Genomic DNA, 21204 nt, shown 5'->3' with positions numbered 1-21204 from the left:
TTAAGGGGGGGGGAGAAAAGCTCCAAAACAAACTGAAATTCAACAACATCCAAAAGACCACAGGTTAGCCCTCACCCTTACCAGAGATAGTAAGTTCTTGCTTCAGACAGGAATTCACTATGAGTTGACAGCTTGGTTATGACAGATACTGTTTAGAAACCATCATGTTGGAGCAAAGTTTCTGAGAAGCAAACTGGGCTGGCCATCTCAGAGCTCACTGATGACTCCCAAAACTTGCTGGCACATACAAATAATTGTTACTCTAAATCTCTTGCTCACTCTCTCCTACCAGTTGAAGTTGACCCAATGTCACTTTTAATGTAAAAGCTGTTGTAACCACAACACAGCTAAGAAAATGTACCATCACAAAATTGCTTTTTTAAAAACGGAAGAAAGATGTACAATCATTTTAATTTAAAGAAATGAAATGAATGTTGGAAAGTTGAAACCTATGGTGTCATAAGCAGGATAATTTACCAGCAGAAGAGCAGTAGACGCTGACTCAGAAGCTCACTTCGGGAATAGAAAACGTGGGAGTGGCACAAAATAGACAAGGAGCCCTGTCACAGACAAGCCAATAAGAATGCAAAGAACTCCAGCACTGAGGTACAAGGGGGCGAGTCTGTGGGGAGGAACAAGAACACAAGATGCTAGTTACTATTAGGATCGGGTGGTCAGTTGGGAAACTTATTAAAAGCTTCTCTTGGGTGATGATTTCCATAGTAATATGATAAATAGACTTTGAGACAACTGCAATTAGTTTGAAAGTATAGAAAAGTTTTAGTTCTCACAACCTCATGTGTACCATTTGTTAAATCTGGTTTTAAATCTTATTCTAATTTTTATTTGGACATTTCTGATGACAACACCAAACAGAATTTCAACAAATAGGAAGATTTCCATATAACACAGGATCCTGTTGGAACTGGGAACCTGTTGGAACAGGCCCTGTATGGGATGTAACCATACAGTTACTTACAGGACTTATGAAGCTCCTTGTCCAGTGACCCCCATCCTGTTCTCTTTCCTAAGAAAGTCATCAGTCAAGTCCAAGCCCCACCCCTCTATAATGATTGCAGGGCAATTATCTCCTGACATGGGACATCCTTAAGCAGGACTGCCAGTACTAGGCCACATGCAATGATACACCTGAGGAACAGCAGGATTGTGGGGTTTTCCAAAGAGGTTTTGTAAAAAGGAGATCAAGAATGTGAGCCACCTGTGGTTGCTGGAGCAAGGTATTGCTCTCAGTAAAGTGGTCAGTCTTTGTGGGGTGTATCATTTCAGGCTGCAGTTGGAGCTCACAGGTTTAAATGCACCTCTGCATCAAGAAAATATAACACATGCCTACACATAGAAATCTAGATGCCAGGAAAACGGTAATGCTCCCCGATACTTAAGTTTTCTATAAGTAAGGAATGTGTTTGGTATGAAAGAGCCCTCGACTTTGTATGCCTGCCCCCCATCAGTAGCCTGAAGCCATCAAGACTGCAGATGCCAGCTAATATCCAGAGGCGGCAGACAGGCACTTGCCTATTTGAGAGAGAAGCTGACTGGCACACTGAAAAACACAGAGCATTGTGCTTAGAACAACTCACCTTCCTTGAGCACATCGTGCATATCCACTAAAGTACTGGTAGCGAGCAATCAGATAAAGAACCCCACAGCATGCAGCCAAAACTATAGGAGGAGACAATCAAAGTAGTTATTATGGAGAGACTCGGGAAGATTGACCCTATTTTCAAACAAAAAACCCATCAACAGCTTACACTTACAGTTCCTGCTCTTAAGCACTATGCTACAGCAACTCACAAGATACATCCAAGCACACAAAGTTCTGCAGAAGTCCACATCCATCAGTTATTTGGAGAAGTGAACCAAAGCAAAGCAGGAGGCCTTTAGTCTGAGGTCACAACAGCCCCTGCATTAGCCTTGCCTTAATAGTGAAAGCAACTATTTACCACACCATCACTACTTGAAGGCATCCTGTGCTATTGTGCCACATTAAATTTGTCAGTGTTTAAGTTGCCTCAGGATTCTTGTTTTTGCTGTGACTAAAGCATTAAAATAAGCCTTTGAGATCTTCCAAATCAATCAACACCAACTTGGAAGGTCATAGCACCTCCCAGCTAGAGGTCAGAGGAGAAGGATTTTACTTAGCCCTCCCCCTGACAGCAGCGACTTTCCTGGAACTTTAAAGATTTCCCCCCTAGGCTCTGGAATTACCATGCTACCACAACCAAAGGGAATTTGGGGAGTAAAGGACTTGCTATGTGGATTGGGCCATTATGTCACATGCTACACAAAACATTTTCAAGAAGTGGCTCAAATGAGCATTTGTTTTCACCCTTTCACAAACTTGCAAGCAAAACTGAGGGTAAAAACATGTTAGAGTGGCTTCACACATTACATGTGGCAGAAACAACTGCTGTAGGTTCACCACTGCAGCAAGCAAGTCAAGTATAGACAGGATACTGACATCTTAAACCCCCTGTGTGCCTGTATCTCTGATTGGGTCACGACTTACAGGTTATATTAGTCACACTTTGCAGTGAAAGACACTTGCAGCAATCATGTTAACCATGAATGTGTGCAAGCGACAGAGTGTGCATGTGTGAATGAGTGAGAGAGTGCATGTGTCTGCACATAAGAGACATAAAACATCTATGTGCAGGCAACGGCCAACATCAGCCCAGTGGAATGAGGCCCCTGAGTGGCCACCCATCACATGTGATCTTCAGAAGCAAAATAAGTTGCCCACTTCAAACCTGAAGCATGAAGCTACCTCATTTAAAGAGCAGAAGACTTGAACCCTTTGCTCAAAATATGCAATAATGGTAGCATAGGGTGAAATCCAACAGTTCCAGCAGCACGATGTTTTCTACTTGCCCAGAAAAAGTTCTCCCTCTCTCCTACTCCCACACCAGACAGGGAAGAGGGGTGGGGGGAAGTCCCATTGCACAAGCAGAACTCTTGCATTGACATGACACGGCAGCTGAGTGCCACCCTTTATGTAGCAACAAATATCATTTTGCAGCTGCGTAAGTAGTGCAGCGGCAGCAGCTTAGCTGACAAAAATGTTTTATGCTTTTCACATTAAGAGTTTTATGAATTAAGGTTTGCTTTTTTACCTTGATGGGAAAAGACTCCAGCCACCCACAAGAGTGAAAGAAATATTGGGAAGTATTCGGTGCAATTTGCTCTAAACAAAACAAAGAAGAAAATTAATTAATCTGTAGTTTGGGGATGAGGAGATGACACACAACGATCACAGAGGCTTAGACCCTGGATAATATCCCACCTAAGCAGCTTTTTTAATGACTGGATTTATCATGAAGCACCCCACACTGGGCACACTATCCTTATCTCCACCCACAACACTATGGTCTAGTTCACACTGCAGAGAATGGACCCGTGTCTGGGCTATACCACTTTAAGACATTTTACATGACTGAATGTCCCTGCAAAGAAAACTCTTCCCTGAGATGAGGATGTCAGAGAGAAGGCTGGAATAGAACCTTTCTCCCCTGACCTCTAGCAAGAAGGTGAAAGTTGGTACCAATTCATTTGGAATATCTTAATGCTTCCTTGACATTTCATGAGGCAAATGCAAGGTACTATCTGATTGTGGCCATACTACTCTGGTACTTGGCGGGTGAGGAACGGCAGCAAGGAACTCATGTTGAATGCAGAGAATCTAAGATTTTCGTTAAAAAGGAACAAAGAAGTTGCTTCTATTGCTGAGAGATACTGAAAATACAGGGAAAATTTTGTGCTATGTAATTCACTATGCTTATTATACTGCCATCAGTGCACCTTGTGTTATGATTAAGAAAAAAAACATCAGTGGGCTCGCATTCAAAAATTCAACAAACGGGAGACAAGGGAGGAACTGGGTGGGGGTAGCAAAGGAGACAGATAACAAGGGACACATAGGCAACTCTATACAGTGATGCACATACTTAGGCTTAGATGCAGTTTGGTCAAAGGAGGTTGTGCCAAAGCATTCATGGAAAAGGAGAGGTGAAATTTGAAGGAACAGCTGGGACCCTACAAGTGTTCTAAGAGGCAGTTTGAAGCACACACAGGGCAGCAAGGGGGAAAGGGTAGAGTCATTTGAGACAAGAGCTTCAGAGGTAAGAAGAGTGGAGGTTGTGAACGGAGAACTTCAGAGCAGCCAAGAGAAAGCATAGACCCCAATGCCTGGGGGGGGGGCTACTTCCTCCATTCCCAGAAGTGTGTACTGATGCATACTCTCTCTGCTCTCTGTTCTGTAACCAGTTACTGATCCAAAAGAGGAACTTGCTTATTGTTCTGTGACTGCTAAGCTGAATGGGGGAGTCTTTTTGAAAGTCTTATGTATGCTGTGTTGACTGGATCACTTCTGCCTGTATGCTTGCCACTCTCAAGGAACTCTGAAAGGTTAGCGTGATGGGATGAAAGAAAAGAGGCGGGGGCAAGGACTGCTTGAAGGTTTTCAAGAGAAAGGATGAAGAGGTCACGCTGGATGTAAGAGCAGACAGGAAGCCAAGAGGGAAGAGAGCTAAGCAGTGGTATCACGGAACTGCAGTTTTAACAGAGGTGGACATATTTGCCATTGGAGAGCTGAATAAAGAATAAGGGGACTGAGGTGGGAGAACAACACAAGGTTTATTTAATCGTTTTAAATCTCACACTGTGGCTCAACGGACCCCATGGGACAAGTCACTGCAGAAATATGAGACAGTCCCAACAAAAAATATGTAAAATAGAACATATAATAAAATGAAATAGCTATTAAAATCCATTAGAAACCATTCAAAACAGCAGGACAATAAAACAAAATCTGATTAGCAACCATCTCCAAATAGTGCTCTTAAGGTACATTACAGAGCAGAAATTTCAGAGTATAGGTGCGACCACTCACAAGGCCCTGCAGGCCCTGCCCCTTATTTCAGTCAGCCAGATCTTGGATAAGGTTGGCATGTGGGAATGGGCACTTGTTTCCCCAATGTATTCTAGAGTTTAGGTCATTTCAGGTTTGAAATTGCGCATAAAAAAGATATTGTGCCAATGAACTTATCTTGGCCCAGGTAGTATCTGCTTCCTCTGCACTGTATCCATCAGAGAGACATACTAGCACACTTGGAACTGACTGAAGTTTCAATTCAGTCTTCAGAAAGACAGGCCGATGTAAAGTTATGTTACAGTAGTGCAATCTGGTGATTACCAGTACACACATCAATCATTTAAAGTCTGAATAGGATACAGCTGGACACAGTAGAACCCATTTAATTTTAAATGACACACATGTGTGTCTGTTTATGAACAGATGCGGGTGGACTGATGCTTATTTTTAGAATGGTAAAGTCTGCAGGCGGCTACATTCAGCTGAGAGGCAAATTACATATTATACTGCAGCTGTGTACAATAAAGGCCCATGGTCCTCTTTGCTCTCATAAAACTCCCACTGGAGAGAAAATTTGCATTGGAGAGGTGAAAGCTACTTTGCTTTTCCTCTGAAAATTGCGGGTAGCAGGTTTTGCCCACAACTGTGTTCCAGGTACATGTTTACTTCACAAAAATGGGTCTGGAACCCGGAGGGAGGGTTTGGAGGGAAAGGGAAACATCCAATAAGGGAAAGGCGAAGCCTTCCATTTCTCCCTGTCCATTGTTCAAAGCAAATTGTTCCCTCCTACCTTGAACTTTGAAGATATGGGGCTGTCAGTGGGAAGTACAGATTGCTCTTAAGCAGTTATAATTTCAGTGTAAAAACAGCATCAGCTTATTTGATAGAACTTACCTGTTTCCCCCCACCCAACATATATTTTGTGACTTCCCATGTGGACACAAGGGTATATGACCATCACTGTTAGTCTATGGCAAGCTTTAAAATGAATGTGTTAACTGGAACCCACGACAAGGTGTTCACATTTCTGCCAAATTTAGAAGCTCTACTCCTGCAGTTGGAGCATCTCCCAAATAAAAAGCTATGGGGTGGGAGTGAGGAGAAGAGAGAGAGAAAATGCAAAATAATAACAATCCCTTTCTTCATACATTGAATACAGACTGTCACGATGTCTTTGCGGAATTCTAAAAGCAATTTTTAGCATCTCCTTTGAAAGTGTCAGTTAGAAACCAGAGTAGGTGGTCAAGTGAGCTGTGAAGATGAGTGGGTAGGAATTCTTTGCTAAGCTAAGCAGTGCCTCCCAGTCACAGCTTGCTCTTCCCTGCCATCAGAATTCAGCTGCATGCTGGCCAAAATGCTACCCAAGGGACAAAATCACAAGGGCCATGAAATCACTTCAATGCCAAACATTCACTGAACTGCAGAAAATTCAAGACTATTTGTTCCACAAATGTTGCAATGTATGGAAGGTTTGGTGTTCAAACTCAGTGATCTTGTAGTCACATCACACAGACATGAAGCCAGTGAGTATAATACACAGTAGTATATGAAGAGTCTGAAGAGCAAAGTGTATGCGGTTGCACCTCATCTGTACCAACCAGCATGTCAGTGTCTCTTAAACTGGTCAAAGGTTTCATCAAAATGTCTTTGCCTATTCTCACATTGGCCAACCACATGCCTGTGGGAAACCCCCAAACAAGACCACAGCATCTCCTGTTGCTGCAACTCTCTTCTAAGAATTTTACGAACGCAACCTTTGGAGATGATGCATTGCCAGTCTATGCAGCCCGTTGGAGAGACTGAAATGGGGGCGGAGGAAATATGTGGTTGGTTAACACCCTGATCACATAAAATGTGTATGCAGAATTGCAGCTGCTGTTGCCAATAGAAATTGGTTCTAAGTATGGTTTAGGAACTAAGTAGATGACTGTATGGTAACCAATGTCACCACGAGACTGGAAGTATGCCATTGGGAGATATGTCTACTTGGAGTAATCTAGATTCACATCTCCAGGGGTGGGAAGCTGGGATAAAATTAAATTATAGAGAGGGATGGCATGGAAGGGAAAGGAAGGGAAGGAGGAAGCAGGTTAACTTACTGAGCTCTGAAGATCCTTTCAAATTCTGGTGGACCTGAAGTCACAGGAGGAGAGACTTTGCACTTCCGCCGAACATAGATCACCTGCATGGCAAAATAGGCTGGATGGGAAGTAAAACAAGGAGGAAAGAGAAGCCAGTTATTTCACCCAATGAAGCACAATGAGTTCTCTATTGTTTTTTAAATTATGTTTATCACATTAAATAACAACCAAGAGCAGCTAGTTGCACAGTGGATGATGAGCAGTATGCCCATAGTTTGCTCATCCGCACTAGCAAACACCATTCACGTTCCACTTGAAAGAGTAATAAACGAAAGTCTCATCCATTACAGAATCATCCATTTGCAAACTAACCTTTAGTCTCATTATCCTGGTCTTGCCTTCCTCTCAACAGCAATAAAGGTGCCTGAAAAATTATAAAACTGTGCAGCCAAAAACCCACAATTCTCAGCAAGAGGCTTAAACTGTGCAATCTGAGCAGATTTATGTTGTTGATTGGTGTGCATACTTCATTTTGGGTTCACAGTTTTGCTTCAGGTTGCTTTGAAACACTTGATATCAAGGGAATAAGTGTAAAGGCGCTAAAACAGAAATGGGTATAGATCCTGCATGAAGACCCATAACTCAGAGGAGGAGCCATTAGAGTCTGTGGCAGCAAACAAACAAGAGGACAGACATCTTGTGGCACCTAAAAAAAGATTCCTTTCTTTAATGTACTTGTATATCACTTTTTATCACAAGTGATGGCAAAGCGGGATTGCATTAAAAAATAAAGTTTAATTACAAGACACAATTAAGATAGCAGTAAAATATCAACAACCTCATTATCAATAGTAAAACCACAAAATCAGAACTATAAAACAAAAACAGACTCAAGGCTCAAAAACAGGCTAACCAGTGCCACCAAAAACTAGGAAAAGAAACAAGTAAAATTTCCATTGAACAAGGAGGTCCACATCTTCAGATGCATGCAGTTGTACAAGGGGAAAACAGGTAAAGGTTGGAGTTCAGTGGCAGTGAAATGCAAAAAGATAGCCTGCCAACTGAGGACTATGCTTCATGTACCTGACAAAGTGGATTCTAGGCTAGAAAAGGGTTGTCCCAGGGATTGGGAACTTGTGGCCCTCCAGATGTTGCTGAACTACAACGCCCATCATTCCAGACCACTGGCCATGCCAAGTGAAGATGATGGGAGCTGGAGTCCAAGAACATCTTGGGCCACAGCTTCTCCATCCCAAGCTTGTGCCACAATTAATCTGTTAGTCTTCAAGGGGCCACAAAACTCTGTTGTTTTGGTCCCTAATACCCAAACCATTTTCACATTTTTAAACATTTAATTGAAACAGCCTGTACATTTTCTTTCCCAGCAGTGAAAGCTAGAAAAATGACATTTAAATTAACATTTTGATTCCACTCCATCTACCCTAATCAAGAGGTGAAAAACTGAGATATAAACTTGATTATTAAGAAAAATGGTTGACTGTATAACATCTCCCTCTCCCTTTTTATCTTCATTAATGGAACTGGCACCGTCATCAGATCAGTTATTGAATGACAGTCTCTAGCAGGCTTCCTCAACCTCAGCCCTCCAGATGTTTTGAGACTACAATTCCCATCATCCCTGACCACTAGTCCTGCTAGCAATGGATCATGATGTTGTAGGGCAAAAGCATCTGGAGGGCTGAGGTTGAGGATGCCTGGTTTCTAGTAAGGAGTGAAATTATAATTCAGCAGCCCCTCAAGACCATTGAATTAAGCAGAGAATCAAGCCAATGAGGCCATCACTTCTTAGAAACACAACTGCACAGATTTGCTCCCAGCTGCCCTTAGCCTAGCATTGTGGCTTATCTTAACACAAGAAGGCCAATAAAACAAAGACCTGAGTCCTGCACTGTGAAGTGACAACCAGCCATGCTCTCCCAAGATACCCATTCCATCCCCTGACCACCCACTCCCTGCATTTTCCATTTCTCTACCAACATAGACACAGAATTGTATGGTCTCTGGGATTGCTCAGTCCGCATTGCACTGTCAAGTGACAACCATGGAGGGCAGTCAAGATATAATGACTGGAGAACTAGGTGGCCAAAGGGCTGGATGTATCTATTAGTGAAAATTTAACAGCAATTGCTATACACCCTGACACTTATGTACCAGGTACTTATGTACCTTTTGGAAAAAGATGCGAGAGCTCAACCCTGGCCAGGGAAAGGGGACATGGACGGACGGACACACACACACACGCCCCACTCTGAATTGGAAGGTCTTCTTTTTTTTATTTGAATATTTAATTGGGTATGTGTATGGTCTGCACCAGAACCTCTAAGCAGCTTACGAAAACGCAGAGAATCACAAAGACAAAAGTTAATACATAAGATTATATCTCAGAAACAACCACCAAGCCCCTCTCTTAAACAAAACTATTCATAAAAGAAAATTCTTCATACCAAAAGAAAAAGTAGTGACCCCAGCAAACAAAAACAATCAGTTAAAATATGTTGACTCTAAAACCTTACAAAATTGTGCTACTTTTAAGACAAAACACTTCCCAAAATTACTGAAATATTTGGAGAGGGGCGGGAAATGTATTTCCCTGCTCTCAAAAAGACTTCATAAAAAGGGCGGACAGTCAAGTCTCCCAGGAGGAAGCATTTCATAGATATGGGAAGAGAAAGCCTTCATCCCTAACACATGGAGACCATGAAGGATTTTCACTCTGCACCTGATCAAAGGTGAAGCCCAGGCACTACAAACAGATAACACTCTGTGTATCAATCTAAGGGTTCCTAATATATGGTTTTAGCTCTCTAAATTAAAGATGCCAACATCAAGGTGACAAGGAGAAAGCAATAAAGAATTCAGCCCAGGTAGCAATGGTGGTCTGAAGAGCCTGGCAGAGGTTGCCGACCCCCAGGGAAAACTAACTTCCGCCCTTGTTATGATTCTGCTCCATCTAATCACAGAATCATGCGCTGCATGAAGTAAAATATTAAAGGTTTGCTCACTTATTAAAAACATGTTGTGGGAGATCTGAGTGAAAACTTGGTTTGTTTCTTAGCCAGATGCTTCCTGTTGCACCCTGCTTTACTTTCTGAGAGGCATTTCTCGACATCACAACTGCCTCTTATCCCCCAATGATTTTGCTCCCTTCTCCATGACCTCCATCTCAGTGCTGTCTGCTTTCTTTTAAGTGCTTAGGAACTGTGCCCTTGCAGCACAACATCTTGACAGTGGGGCGGGCACTGAATCCATTTCTCCTAGATTATATTAATTTTATGTCCTTTTTTTACTCCAGCACTCTGCCTCTCTTATATTCAGATTCAGTCTTCCTCTCCAAAACATCTCTTGGTAATACTTAGCTCCACTTTCATCTCTTCCATCATCATCTCCTCAGGCTTTTAGTGTGACTTTTATTCATGCGCCTGCTCCAGCCTTTTTATCTTACTGCATGCTCTAGACATTCTTTACAAATGACTTCTTCACTTTGTGCCTACTCTCGCTCCTTTTTCTCCAGTAGTAGATAGGTAGCCGTGTTGGTCTGCCATAGTCAAAATAAAAAATTCCTTCCAGTAGCACCTTAAAGACCAACTAAGTTAGTTCTTGGTATGAGCTTTCGTGTGCATGCACACTTCTTCAGATACACTGAAATAGAAGTTGCCAGATCCTTCTATATAGTGAGAAGGTGGGGAGGGGTGTTACCCACCATCCTTCTGAGTAACACCCCTCCCCACCTTCTCACTATATAGAAGGATCTGGCAACTTCTATTTCAGTGTATCTGAAGAAGTGTGCATGCACACGAAAGCTCATACCAAGAACTAACTTAGTTGGTCTTTAAGGTGCTACTGGAAGGAATTTTTTATTTTGTCCTTTTTCTCCACTGTGTCTTTCAGCTCCCCTTTCCTAATTTGACTCCTCAATCTCTCAGCTCTCTTATTTTTCCACATACCTTGCATGTCTCATTCATATCGCTGCATGCCGCCCTAATCTCTAAGCGGTGTGAAATTCTAGGGGTTAAAGGTGCTTACCTTTGTGTTTCCTTTGAAATGAGGGCCTCTGGAGACTGTGGTGTCTTTATGATAGAAGGCTTATTTACACATATATATAACCTGAGCCTACGATGGAGGGGTTCGCAACATTATCACCCCTAGAGGATCTTGCTTCCCTCAAAGCCACAGCCTTGGATTCCAAAAGAAATCAGGCATGGCTATGTCTCCCAGATGCGCAACCTGCCACCTGCCAGCATCTAGCTTCTAGCTCACATAATTCAACTCTCAGCTCTGGCCTTTGTCTTTCTAACTCTGACTTCCTTTGTCACCTTAATGGCCCATTACCTTACCAGGAAACTAGCCTAACTGTTTCAGGAATTGAATAAACCAATATTTATTAATTGTGAGCGCCTTTAAGGAATACTTTAGTTGCTGCAGAAAGCACTCTATAAGACCTGCATTCCTCAGCTGACTTTCATGTTTCTCTGCCTCCACCCCACTGACTTATTCCAGAAAAGAAAGGGAGAGATTTATTAATTGACTAAGGATGTCAGGCTTGAAAGCCAAAAGATAGAAAATATGACTCATATTAGCCTGGGTACTGCCTTTCCAAGGTAAAGATAAGATCGCTCTGGCTTCCTGCACAAGCACTTATTTTTGTTTTTGTGGAGAGGGAGCGCTGTGGTCTAAACCACAGAGCCTAGGGCATGCCGATCAGAAGGTCGGTGGTTCAAATCCCTGCAACGGGGTGAGTTCCTGTTGCTCGGCCCCAGCTCCTGCCCACCTAGCAATTCGAAAGCACGTCAAAGTGCAAGTAGATAAGTAGGTACCGCTCTGACGGGAAGGTAAACAGCGTTTCCGTGAGCTGCTCTGGTTTGCCAGAAGTGGCTTAGTCAAGCTGGCCACATGACCCGGAAGTTGTACACAGGCTTCCTCGGCCAAAAAAGGGAGATGAGCACCGCAACCCCAGAGTCGTTCGCGACTGGACCTAACAGTCAGGGGTCCTTTACCTTTTAGGCATGTGTACAGTTCCTTAAGATGCCAAAACAGTCATAGCCATGCATAAATTGGAGGTATCAGCAAATGCAGAGGAACCCCAAAGTTTGCAGAAGTACCACAAAAGGAAAAAAAATCTTGAGGGAAGAAACCCAGGAGCAGCCCAGTGAGGTACTGACTTGACTGTTTGGGGGGGGATGGAAAACCAGAGTAGCACAGGGGAGACATGCCTGATGGACTGGAACAAGGAATGGCAGGGCCTCCACAAATTCTGTTAGTTGGGGCTGGCCCACCCCTGAGGCAAGGTGAGGCAACCACCTCAAGTGGCAGGATCCACAGGGGCAGCTGATCCCTATGTTGCTTCTTGCTGATGTACATACTCAGTCACCCCTTCTTTCCTAGCTGGGAGGTGGGGCACCACTTTGTGGTTTGCCTGAGGTGCCAAAATATCTTACTTACTACAATTAGGATCAGTCTTAAATGACACACACTGTTGATTTGCCATCAGGTCGATTATTTTCTACAATTCTATTTTTAATACTCAAACCTGGTTCCTAAAAATATGCTAGGACAACTGAAATAAAAAAATAACAAAAAACAGGCAGTTTACTCACATGAACTGCATGATGTGGGACTCATCAGCTCCGGGGAGATTACAGTCTCCTCTTTCGGGGGGGGGGAACCCTACAACCTACAGTTTTACTTTTGTTGTAAGGGGAATCATAAACTCATGAAAGTTTGCTCTGCATGTTATCCCCTCATATGAAGACCCCACTTGTATGAACAGGTATTTTTTAAAAAGGGTAAGACAGTTCCCAGCATATCACCAGAACAGACTTTCAGATATTATACATCAGCACACAATAAACACACCACTCTAGCTGACATATTTAATTGGCCAAGCTGTCAATTTAGGAATTAAAAACAAATCTCACTGTCAGTTTATACCACAACTAAAGGGCTGGATTTTTTGTTTTTTTTTGGAAATAGGCTGCTATCTATCAAGTCCACATTAAAGTCTCTTTATATTGTTGCCAGATTTGAATGGTCTTGATCATTATTCTTTCCCTGCTCATTATGCAAAAAGAATAAAGTTGATTTGAGTGCCTTTTTATGTATTAGTCTGCCGTTGCATATGAAATTGCTAGGATGAAATAGGGACACTTTACATTCCATGTACCTCACTTTATGCTGTATTTTGGTCTAACTCCTGGAGACAGAGATTTAAATCATCTTGTTACTACTCAAGGTTTCCCATGAGAGAAGCCTAAATTCCCTAGCAAATTATCCCTTTGATTTAGTTCAGCTAATCTTGACCCTTCTTACCATTTTGTTTCTTCAGGCAATTGTTGGCATTCTAATGAACAAATGTTTTAAAAAGTTGTTTACACCATTATCAACATTGCAAGTATGGCTTTACAATCCAGTTTCCATTCCCTGCTGCTCTAAAATATAAGGCAAGAGTTGCAAGTCAATTATCTTTTTAGACTTTAAAGTTCATCTTTTTCTCCCAACAGCTACATCAATGGTACATATTTCCTATTTAACTTGAGAGATCTTATTTGGCTTATATTGCCTAAAAAGAGATATTAAACTTGTCTCTAATAGTGGTGGCATGTTCCTTACCTTGTTCCAAGACTCCCAGGACAGTAACAGTGGCCAGCAAGGCTATCTGATGCAGCATGCTGGATCTTGAAACTGCGAGACAAAAGCGAGACAGCTACAGAGCTACACAGACTTTGAAGCTATGACTTTTCTGCTCCTTAATATATGCCCACAGTGGCTGTCAATATAATCAGACAGCACAACCCTCCATTTCCTCTTCCAAAGGGCTGGTTAGTTAACTCACTGCTTGCTGGATGGTTTTGACTGGATCCCGTCAACAGTGGTACTATTGAAACAGTCTGAGCTTCATTTACCTATTCAATAGTCTATTGTTAAGATGTGGGCACTTCACAATGGCTGAATACCTAGCCTTTTACAATAAGCACTATATGCACCACTTCAGCCATGGTATGATAAGAATTAGTGATATTTTCTTTTCTTTTCTTTTCTTTTCTTTTAAATGTCATTCAGTTTTGAGACCAAATATTTCTTTTTGGACATTTACTTGCTCACTAGTGAAATACTGAACCAATGTGAACAGCAGATGACCACTTCAATGACCAACTTTTGTTTTCTTGGTAGCTAAAGCAATGAAAATTAGAAACCGTGTGCTTTTGGAGTAAAGCAAAAACACAGCATATACACATTTGATTAAGCAGATATAGTCACACTGCTTCCTTCCTATGAGTGACTTGCGAACAGATGAGAATGAGTGACATCTTGTGAGCACAGGTGCATTTACACAGTTTAATCCAATTTGCCCTCTGGACAGTCATCTCGGATTGACTCACATCCCAAAGTTGGTTAGGTCTTCCTTTTCCAATTATACTGGCTGTGCCTGTATATGCAAGGTTTTTAGGTATGCAAGGTTTTTCTTAAAAAGTCAAGAAAACTTATTTCCTGGTCCAGGCCATCATGGGCCTATTTCTTTTCCCTTCCTGATCACTTTGTCTGAAAGGCAGCATTGGCTGCTGGGCCCATTTCACATCTTATGGGGCCTTGGGCCATCTTCCTTATCATTGCTCTGCTCCTCCTGCATCCTAACTTGGGTGGTGGCAGAAGCAGCAGGAGTGGATTTCCAGGCTAGACAGGAGGAGGAAGGTGGTGAGCAGTGGTCCCAACCAGCCAGATTGGGGATATGGCCTTCTACTGCACATGGGATACTTCAATCAGCGCTTCATTGGCTAGAGCCTCAATGCACTTATTCAACTTGATGTTGACAGTTTCACCAAAAAGGTGCTTGTGCTCCTTTGAACTTTGCTGTCCTGGACGGCTTACATGGGGATCTTGTTTTATGAGTTGTTGTGAATTATCCAGAAACGGGCATCTTTCCTGTCTGTTTATTTGAGGAACATAGGGTTAACTTGTGAAGCCTGATCTGCTCCGAGGTTCAAATGTAAAGGCAGTAGAATTGCATTGGATGTGAAATGTGGCACATCTCTTTGCTTGAGGGAGGAAAAATCTGAAAGCTGTAAGCTTCCTGGAACCTATAGCCCAAGATCAGTATGATAAGAAACAGCTTTGTACGCCTGGAAGAAAGGCAAGCAAAGTGCTGCTACTCAAGAGGAAGCTTCTTCTTATCCTTTTTCTTGCAGAACAGATGGCCGTCACATGCTGTCTCGATTTTATTTCCAGAGGACCATCTCTCCACACCTAGTTGCCAGAGGTTTGTGGAAATGTGGGTCCATCCAGGTGATCAGGAATCAATACCTTCCACAGCCTCGATATGTCTGTTTTGTAGTTGCACAAGCAAACTACCCATTCTCCTGTATGGCCTTCCTCAACTACTCCTCAAACGTCACCCAGGACTGTACCTTGTGAAGCATGTTGTTGCCACCATGTAGGGTGATGGGCTGTCAGGTTTGCTTCCTAGAGATTCTTCTGTTTATTTAAAATATTTATAAACCATCCTTCCTCCAAAGGAATTCAGGACAATGTACATCAAACAAAAAATCGTAATACTAAAAAGAAATAGCAGCAACTCATTAAAACACCAATTCAAATATTCTTGCTGAGGATTAAATGTCCCACCGTCAATCTACAAAACTATGGAAAAATATAAATGTATTCAGTTGACATCTTTAGGTCAATAATAATGGCATACATTTGTAGGAGGATCGTTCCAAAGTTTGAGTCCTACCAAGGAGGCCTTTCTATATACAACCACCCTCCCCAAAATCCAAGTGGGGACTACAAGAAGAATTGCTGCCACCTGATTTTAAGGAGCAGGTTAGCTGGTAATGGAAAAGGCACTCCTGCAGGTATTTGGGTCCCAAGCTATTTAGGGCTTTGTAAGCCATTGTTAATACCTTGATGCAAACTCAACTGCACATCTCCTACCTGCTCAATGGACATGGAGATTGCCCTGGGGAGGGGAACCTGGAAGAATGTGTAGATGCTGTTGATGTGTTCTGCTTCTCTTATTTTGCAGCAGTCCCCTGTAATGCAGACAGATGATACTGCATGGAATGTAGTAGCAACCTTTGAACATCCTCCATCTCTCCCCAACCACACAATCACTTTGCAGTACTTGCTGTTGATAAGGTATTTGCCATTGTCATTTAAGTTAGGCTCTCATACAAAGGAGGACACTTGCCAGCCATGCTTGCTGTGCTGCCTACTTTGTCAGCATCTAGCGTGGCCGCAGCTGTAGGTGCCACCTTGATGTGAAGAAGTGGTGTGACATTACTTTATTATCGCCAGAAGAAAAGGAAGTGGCCTTCATAGTTGTGGCAGTGGTGGTTTGCGGCTGCTTCAGAAGGAAATTGTTTTCCAGAACAAGGTGCTGGAGCCAGTGTGGTGTAGTGGTTAAGAGCCGTAGACTCGTAATCTGGGGTACCGGGTTCGCTTCCTGCTCTTCCACATGCAGCTGCTGGGTGACCTTGGGCCAGTCACACTTCTCTGAAGTCTCTCAGCCCCACTCACCTCACAGAGTGTTTGTTGTGGGGGAGGAAGGGAAAGGAGAATGTTAGCCGCTTTGAGACTCCTTTGGGTGGTGATAAAGCGGGATATCAAATCCAAACTCTTCTGCTGTTCTGTTGTTTTCTGAGTTTTAGATACAACTGGATGTAGAATAGCAGCAGACATTATCTCAATCAGGGACACTTCAACCATGGCTGACGCCACACCCACATCAAGTGGCTCTTTTAGATCCTCACCTCAATTTAGTGGAGACTGATTAGAATGCTTCAACCATTCATCTACTGCCCTTACAGCCCTCCTTTTATTGCAGAACACTGCACAGGTTCAGATGCTGTGCTTGATGCCAGTGGAGTATGGCTGCTGTGGTCTTCTTATTCAGGAGGACACCACTAGTGTAGAAGGGGAGGAGACTCTTAATGCACCTGCACTTCTCCAATGATGCCATTATATGCTTCATTGAGATTCTCACTGCATCAGCAAAAAAGGACAATGAATGATCCAAAAGTTTAACGGATATATTTTCAGTATAAACACACTTCTGTTGTGATTCCTGCAGTGCTGGGCTTGACCATGTCATCTTGGTGGCTGAGTCATAGTGCAAATGTCACCACCCATGACTTCAAAAAGGACTGGATGCAATTACCTGGGAAATGATGTGTGGTTCTTTTTGAAAATTTGGGATAACTCCCATTGAACATGCTGGAACTTAATGGTGTGATTGAGTTGGCCAGGGATAGAGGGCATCACTACTGTCGATCCCTGAAGATAAAGGACTGTTCATACATCTCCATTTCTCTGCCATCTATAACTTACTTTTTCATATGTCCAAGCAGCCAACAAGGTCTCTACCCTTTTCCTGCCACCCCAGGCTGTGCCCTCCTGCTGTTCCTCCCTGCCTCCTATCACACTGGGGGGGGGGGGATCATTTCCTTTCTATCTCACTCTCCCATTCTGTGTCTTACACACACAGACTCCACTGTCCAATGCATAAACATTCTGGATAGTTAAAGACATTGACCTATCAGTACAGCAGCATACATGGTTAAATGAGTCCACCTTGCTGCTGCTGCTGCTCCCCCAAAATAAACGTTCCTATCTGGATTCTGGGCTCCAAGAGCTGCACATTGGCATAAATGCCTTGACCTCCAAAATAAAACTTGTGCAACTTTTGCTATTCTCTGCACTACCCCAAACCAGCCTCAGTCCTTCCAAGTAACTCATTTTCTATATCTGCTCCAGCAGCCAAGATTTTCCCCTCACTTCCACCAGCTGTCCCGGGCCACACATCAATAGTCATAAGCAAGCTGTTCACAATGCATTTTTCAGGTATTATGAATGCCTTGATAGATTATCACAGTAAGAAAATACTGCACACAGATTGGCAAAATGAGTGCCAAGCACAAGTCAAGCGTTAAAACAAAATCCAGGGAATGCAAATCGCAATTCCTATTTGAAAAGGCTTTTTCAAGAGTGGTCTTTGTTTGTGTGCTCTCATGCATGTGCGGAGGAAGGAAATATAAAAACAAATCATCAGATGGTATTGATGATGCAGAGATAATTTTCAAATAGCAAATCTGCAACAGTAAAAAAAACTGTATTGAAGATTATACTTGAATACAAATCTTCCTTTTTTGAAATGTCTAATGTACTTTCTTAAAGCATTTATTGAAGCTTATAGCAATGTGAAAACTTTAGATATTTCATAGTAATAGGAGGCAATATCAGAGTAAACCTATTGATTTAAGTAAGTCTGCTCTAAGTATGACTAATACTGTCACCCACTGTGTAGTTTAACTGGAGGCAAGTGAAGAACACAAGACTTATTTGAAATATATTTTCATATTAAAATCCTCCTGCTCAGTTTCATTTTTCCCCACTAAAGGAGCTGATAAAAAATGGAATTTGCAGATGTATTCAAATTACACTTGCTTAGAAATCCCACAGGGTTCAATAATGCAGCTCAGCAAGGTGCGCAGGTGACTACAGTATTTTTCTGCAAGCCCTGTGCACTGAGGGATGGAAGTGAAACAAGAACTGATGTCTTCCTTGCTCATCCCTGAACCATCTAGGGTGAAGGTCTGATATCAGAATACTATCAAAAATCTGTGGCAACTAATGTAAGATTTTCCAAGGCGTTTATAATGCTGTCTCCCTAGGAAATACAAAAGGAATTCAAAAATGTGTGTGTGAAAAACTGACCCAGTATCCTCCTGAGTTTTAAATCTACTTTAGATTTTTTTTAAAACCTCTATTGAAACACATTCCAAAATAATTCTAAAAGTCATGACACCTATGAGGATTATTCCATTTTTCATAGATCAATAATTTAAGATGGCAGAACAGACTAGAGTCAGGCTCTCTGTACAACAGCCTGCAGCCAACTCTACAGCCATGAACTCCAGAGAAACCTGCACATGTGCTTTTTAAGCAAGTGGATCCATGGCAAATGGGGCTATAAAGTCTCTTCTGAATGCCAAAGGACAAGTTGCTAATCCACAACTTCATGGGCATCGCAGCCTAACCTTTCTTTAAATTCTTGCCAGCTCTGTCAGTTTGTGGCCAGTATGTTGCACCGCTCTTCCACCACCAGAAAAAGCAGCTCTTTTTAGCATCTTGTACTGCAGTGTTTAAAACCATAAGAGAAACACACAGCTAAAAGTTGCATCTCTACTGTCCCCCTAATTTAATATATAACTGATGGCTGAACAAAGTTTGGCAAATCATTTAGCAAGACCCTAAGTTATTGATACAGTAGAGCAGCGATGGGGAACCTCATGCCTCTGGGTCAAAATCCAGGCTCCCTATATGATCCTTAAAGACTCTCTGCTCAGACCATGCTCTTTGCCAGCCCTATTCCACCCCACCCCAAAGTGGCTTTGCCTGTTCGGAATGTATCCGTCTCTTGGTTGGCTAGATGGAGAGATGGATGTGCAGATGTAGAGAAACACCTGACGTCTGAACGGCAGGGATACAGCTTAGAGGTACATCTGTTGCTCCGCTCACTTTGGTCTCTGGCCCTACCCACCAGTTGCATACAGCCCCTGGTTGCCCAGGAAGGAAGGGGAAATGCCCTACGAACGAAAAAGATTCCTCCGTCCTGTGCTGGAGTATCCATGTACAAAGTATCTCAAACCAAGGAAGTGTAACCCCAATCCCAAGACCCTGACAAAACCCCAAGATCCCAAAAAGTGGGGGGAAGCAGACCCTGTTTAAATTTCTCCATCCAGCCCAGCACCCTGATGGGAATGGGAATTGTCGCTTCCCCAGTCAGTCAGATCAATCATTTGATGAGCATGGAGGAGGGAATAACCATGCCTCCTCTGCTGTCTGCACAGATCAGCTAAGGAGTGGAGCTGTGTGTGGCTGGGTCCATTCTGTGTGTGTACATGCAGGTGATGGCATCCATCACTGGCATACAGACCCAGGCGAGTTAACCAAGGGTGAAAGTGGCCCTCAAGCCAAAGGAGGTTAGCAACCCCTTATCTAATAATTGCACATGTCTTTGTAGAGTGACTACAAAGCACACAAGTAAGTATCTTAAACGGAACAGTCTATTCCCCCCCCCCGAGTGATACTGCATCAATTAAGGGTTCAGACTAGAATATGAATATTCTGTAACCACAAAAAAAGATTAAAATAGACTCTCAAGCTAAAGGCACAATTGATTTCTCCAAAAGATCTGCACTAGAACTGTGAAAACCGCTGATTCAGCTTGGATGGACTGATAGAAGTCAGAAATACTTTATTTTTGTTCTGATGCAAAACATGATTCTTCAGTTTGAAAGGGGAAACAGATAAAAAGTTACTTACCATGCAAAGCGCTGGCTGCTATCATTCTGTGGTCTGCATTTGTCATGCGAACCAGTATGGACCTGCAAAGTTAAGTTTTCTTGGAAAGGAGCAGAAGAACATTTTATGCGAAAGAACAACACACAATTGTACATGGGATTTTACTCTAACCTATACACAATAGCAACAGCATAGTTAGGACCTCCTCACATATTAACATTTTAGGTGTATAGTAATTCCTCGTTTTATGTGCATTTGAATTATGCAATTTCAACAATATGAAGCTGAAGGTGGCCTGGTTGAAATTGCACAAGTCAAGTCACAAGCAAGGTTGAAAGCTTAAAGGTTCTTTTTGCACTATGTAACCCCAAGGAGACCTGGCACAAAAGAGTTTTTAAGCTGCCTACCATGCTTTTGTGTGAGTACTTGGATTTCTCTCTCTCTCCCCCTCACCTATTAGCCATAGAGTGGCTCCAAGGGTTTGAGAGTATATGCAATTTTTCATGTATACATGGAACACTTGAAACTGAGCCTATGCATAAAATGACAGATTATTGTACTTAATAATTGGGGTTCTCCCAGACTTGGTACTATCAATGAAGGTGCAAATGGCATCAGTGACTAGGAGCGTCTTTTATCAATTCTGGATGATTCACCTGTTGCACCGCCATCTCGAGAAAGCAGGTATTACCACAATGTCATGCTCTAGTTACAGGTAAGACTTAATTACTGATAACACATACTATGTGGGGCTGCTTTTGAAGACTGTCTGAAAGCTTCAGCTGGTTAAAAATGCATCTGTCCAGTTGCTTGGAATATTTAATTGTGATTCTGTACTGCTATTGTTATTACCTTTAAAGCTCTAAATGGCTTGGGACCAGGGAGACCCATATGAATTTTCCTGACCTTTAAGACCCA

General features: G+C 42.5%; 1 protein-coding gene across 2 annotated transcripts; it reads right to left on the bottom strand.

Annotated features, from left to right (window-relative positions):
* Window positions 1-392: 392 nt before the first annotated feature.
* LTC4S (leukotriene C4 synthase) lies at window positions 393-20976 on the bottom strand. 2 transcript variants are annotated; one of them, XM_083488274.1, is made up of 6 exons: window positions 20308-20976; window positions 13597-13668; window positions 6988-7087; window positions 3132-3202; window positions 1599-1680; window positions 393-622 (listed from the first exon to the last, which is right to left on the bottom strand). In XM_083488274.1, the coding sequence occupies exons 1-6, from the start codon at window positions 20351-20353 to the stop codon at window positions 511-513; spliced, it is 483 nt and encodes a 160-aa protein (XP_083344400.1). In that variant the 5' UTR covers window positions 20354-20976; the 3' UTR covers window positions 393-510. The 2 variants fall into 2 exon arrangements, with proteins under 2 accessions (XP_083344400.1, XP_083344401.1); XM_083488275.1 differs by lacking the exon at window positions 20308-20976 and adding an exon at window positions 14367-14572.
* Between the last annotated feature and the right edge of the window lie 228 nt (window positions 20977-21204).

This window comes from Podarcis liolepis (assembly GCF_965112155.1).
Source record: "Podarcis liolepis genome assembly, chromosome: 2".
Taxonomy (NCBI): Eukaryota; Metazoa; Chordata; class Lepidosauria; order Squamata; family Lacertidae; genus Podarcis; species Podarcis liolepis.
The sequence above is the reverse complement of the archived record's forward strand: the minus strand, read 5'-3'. Positions and strand labels throughout refer to the sequence as shown.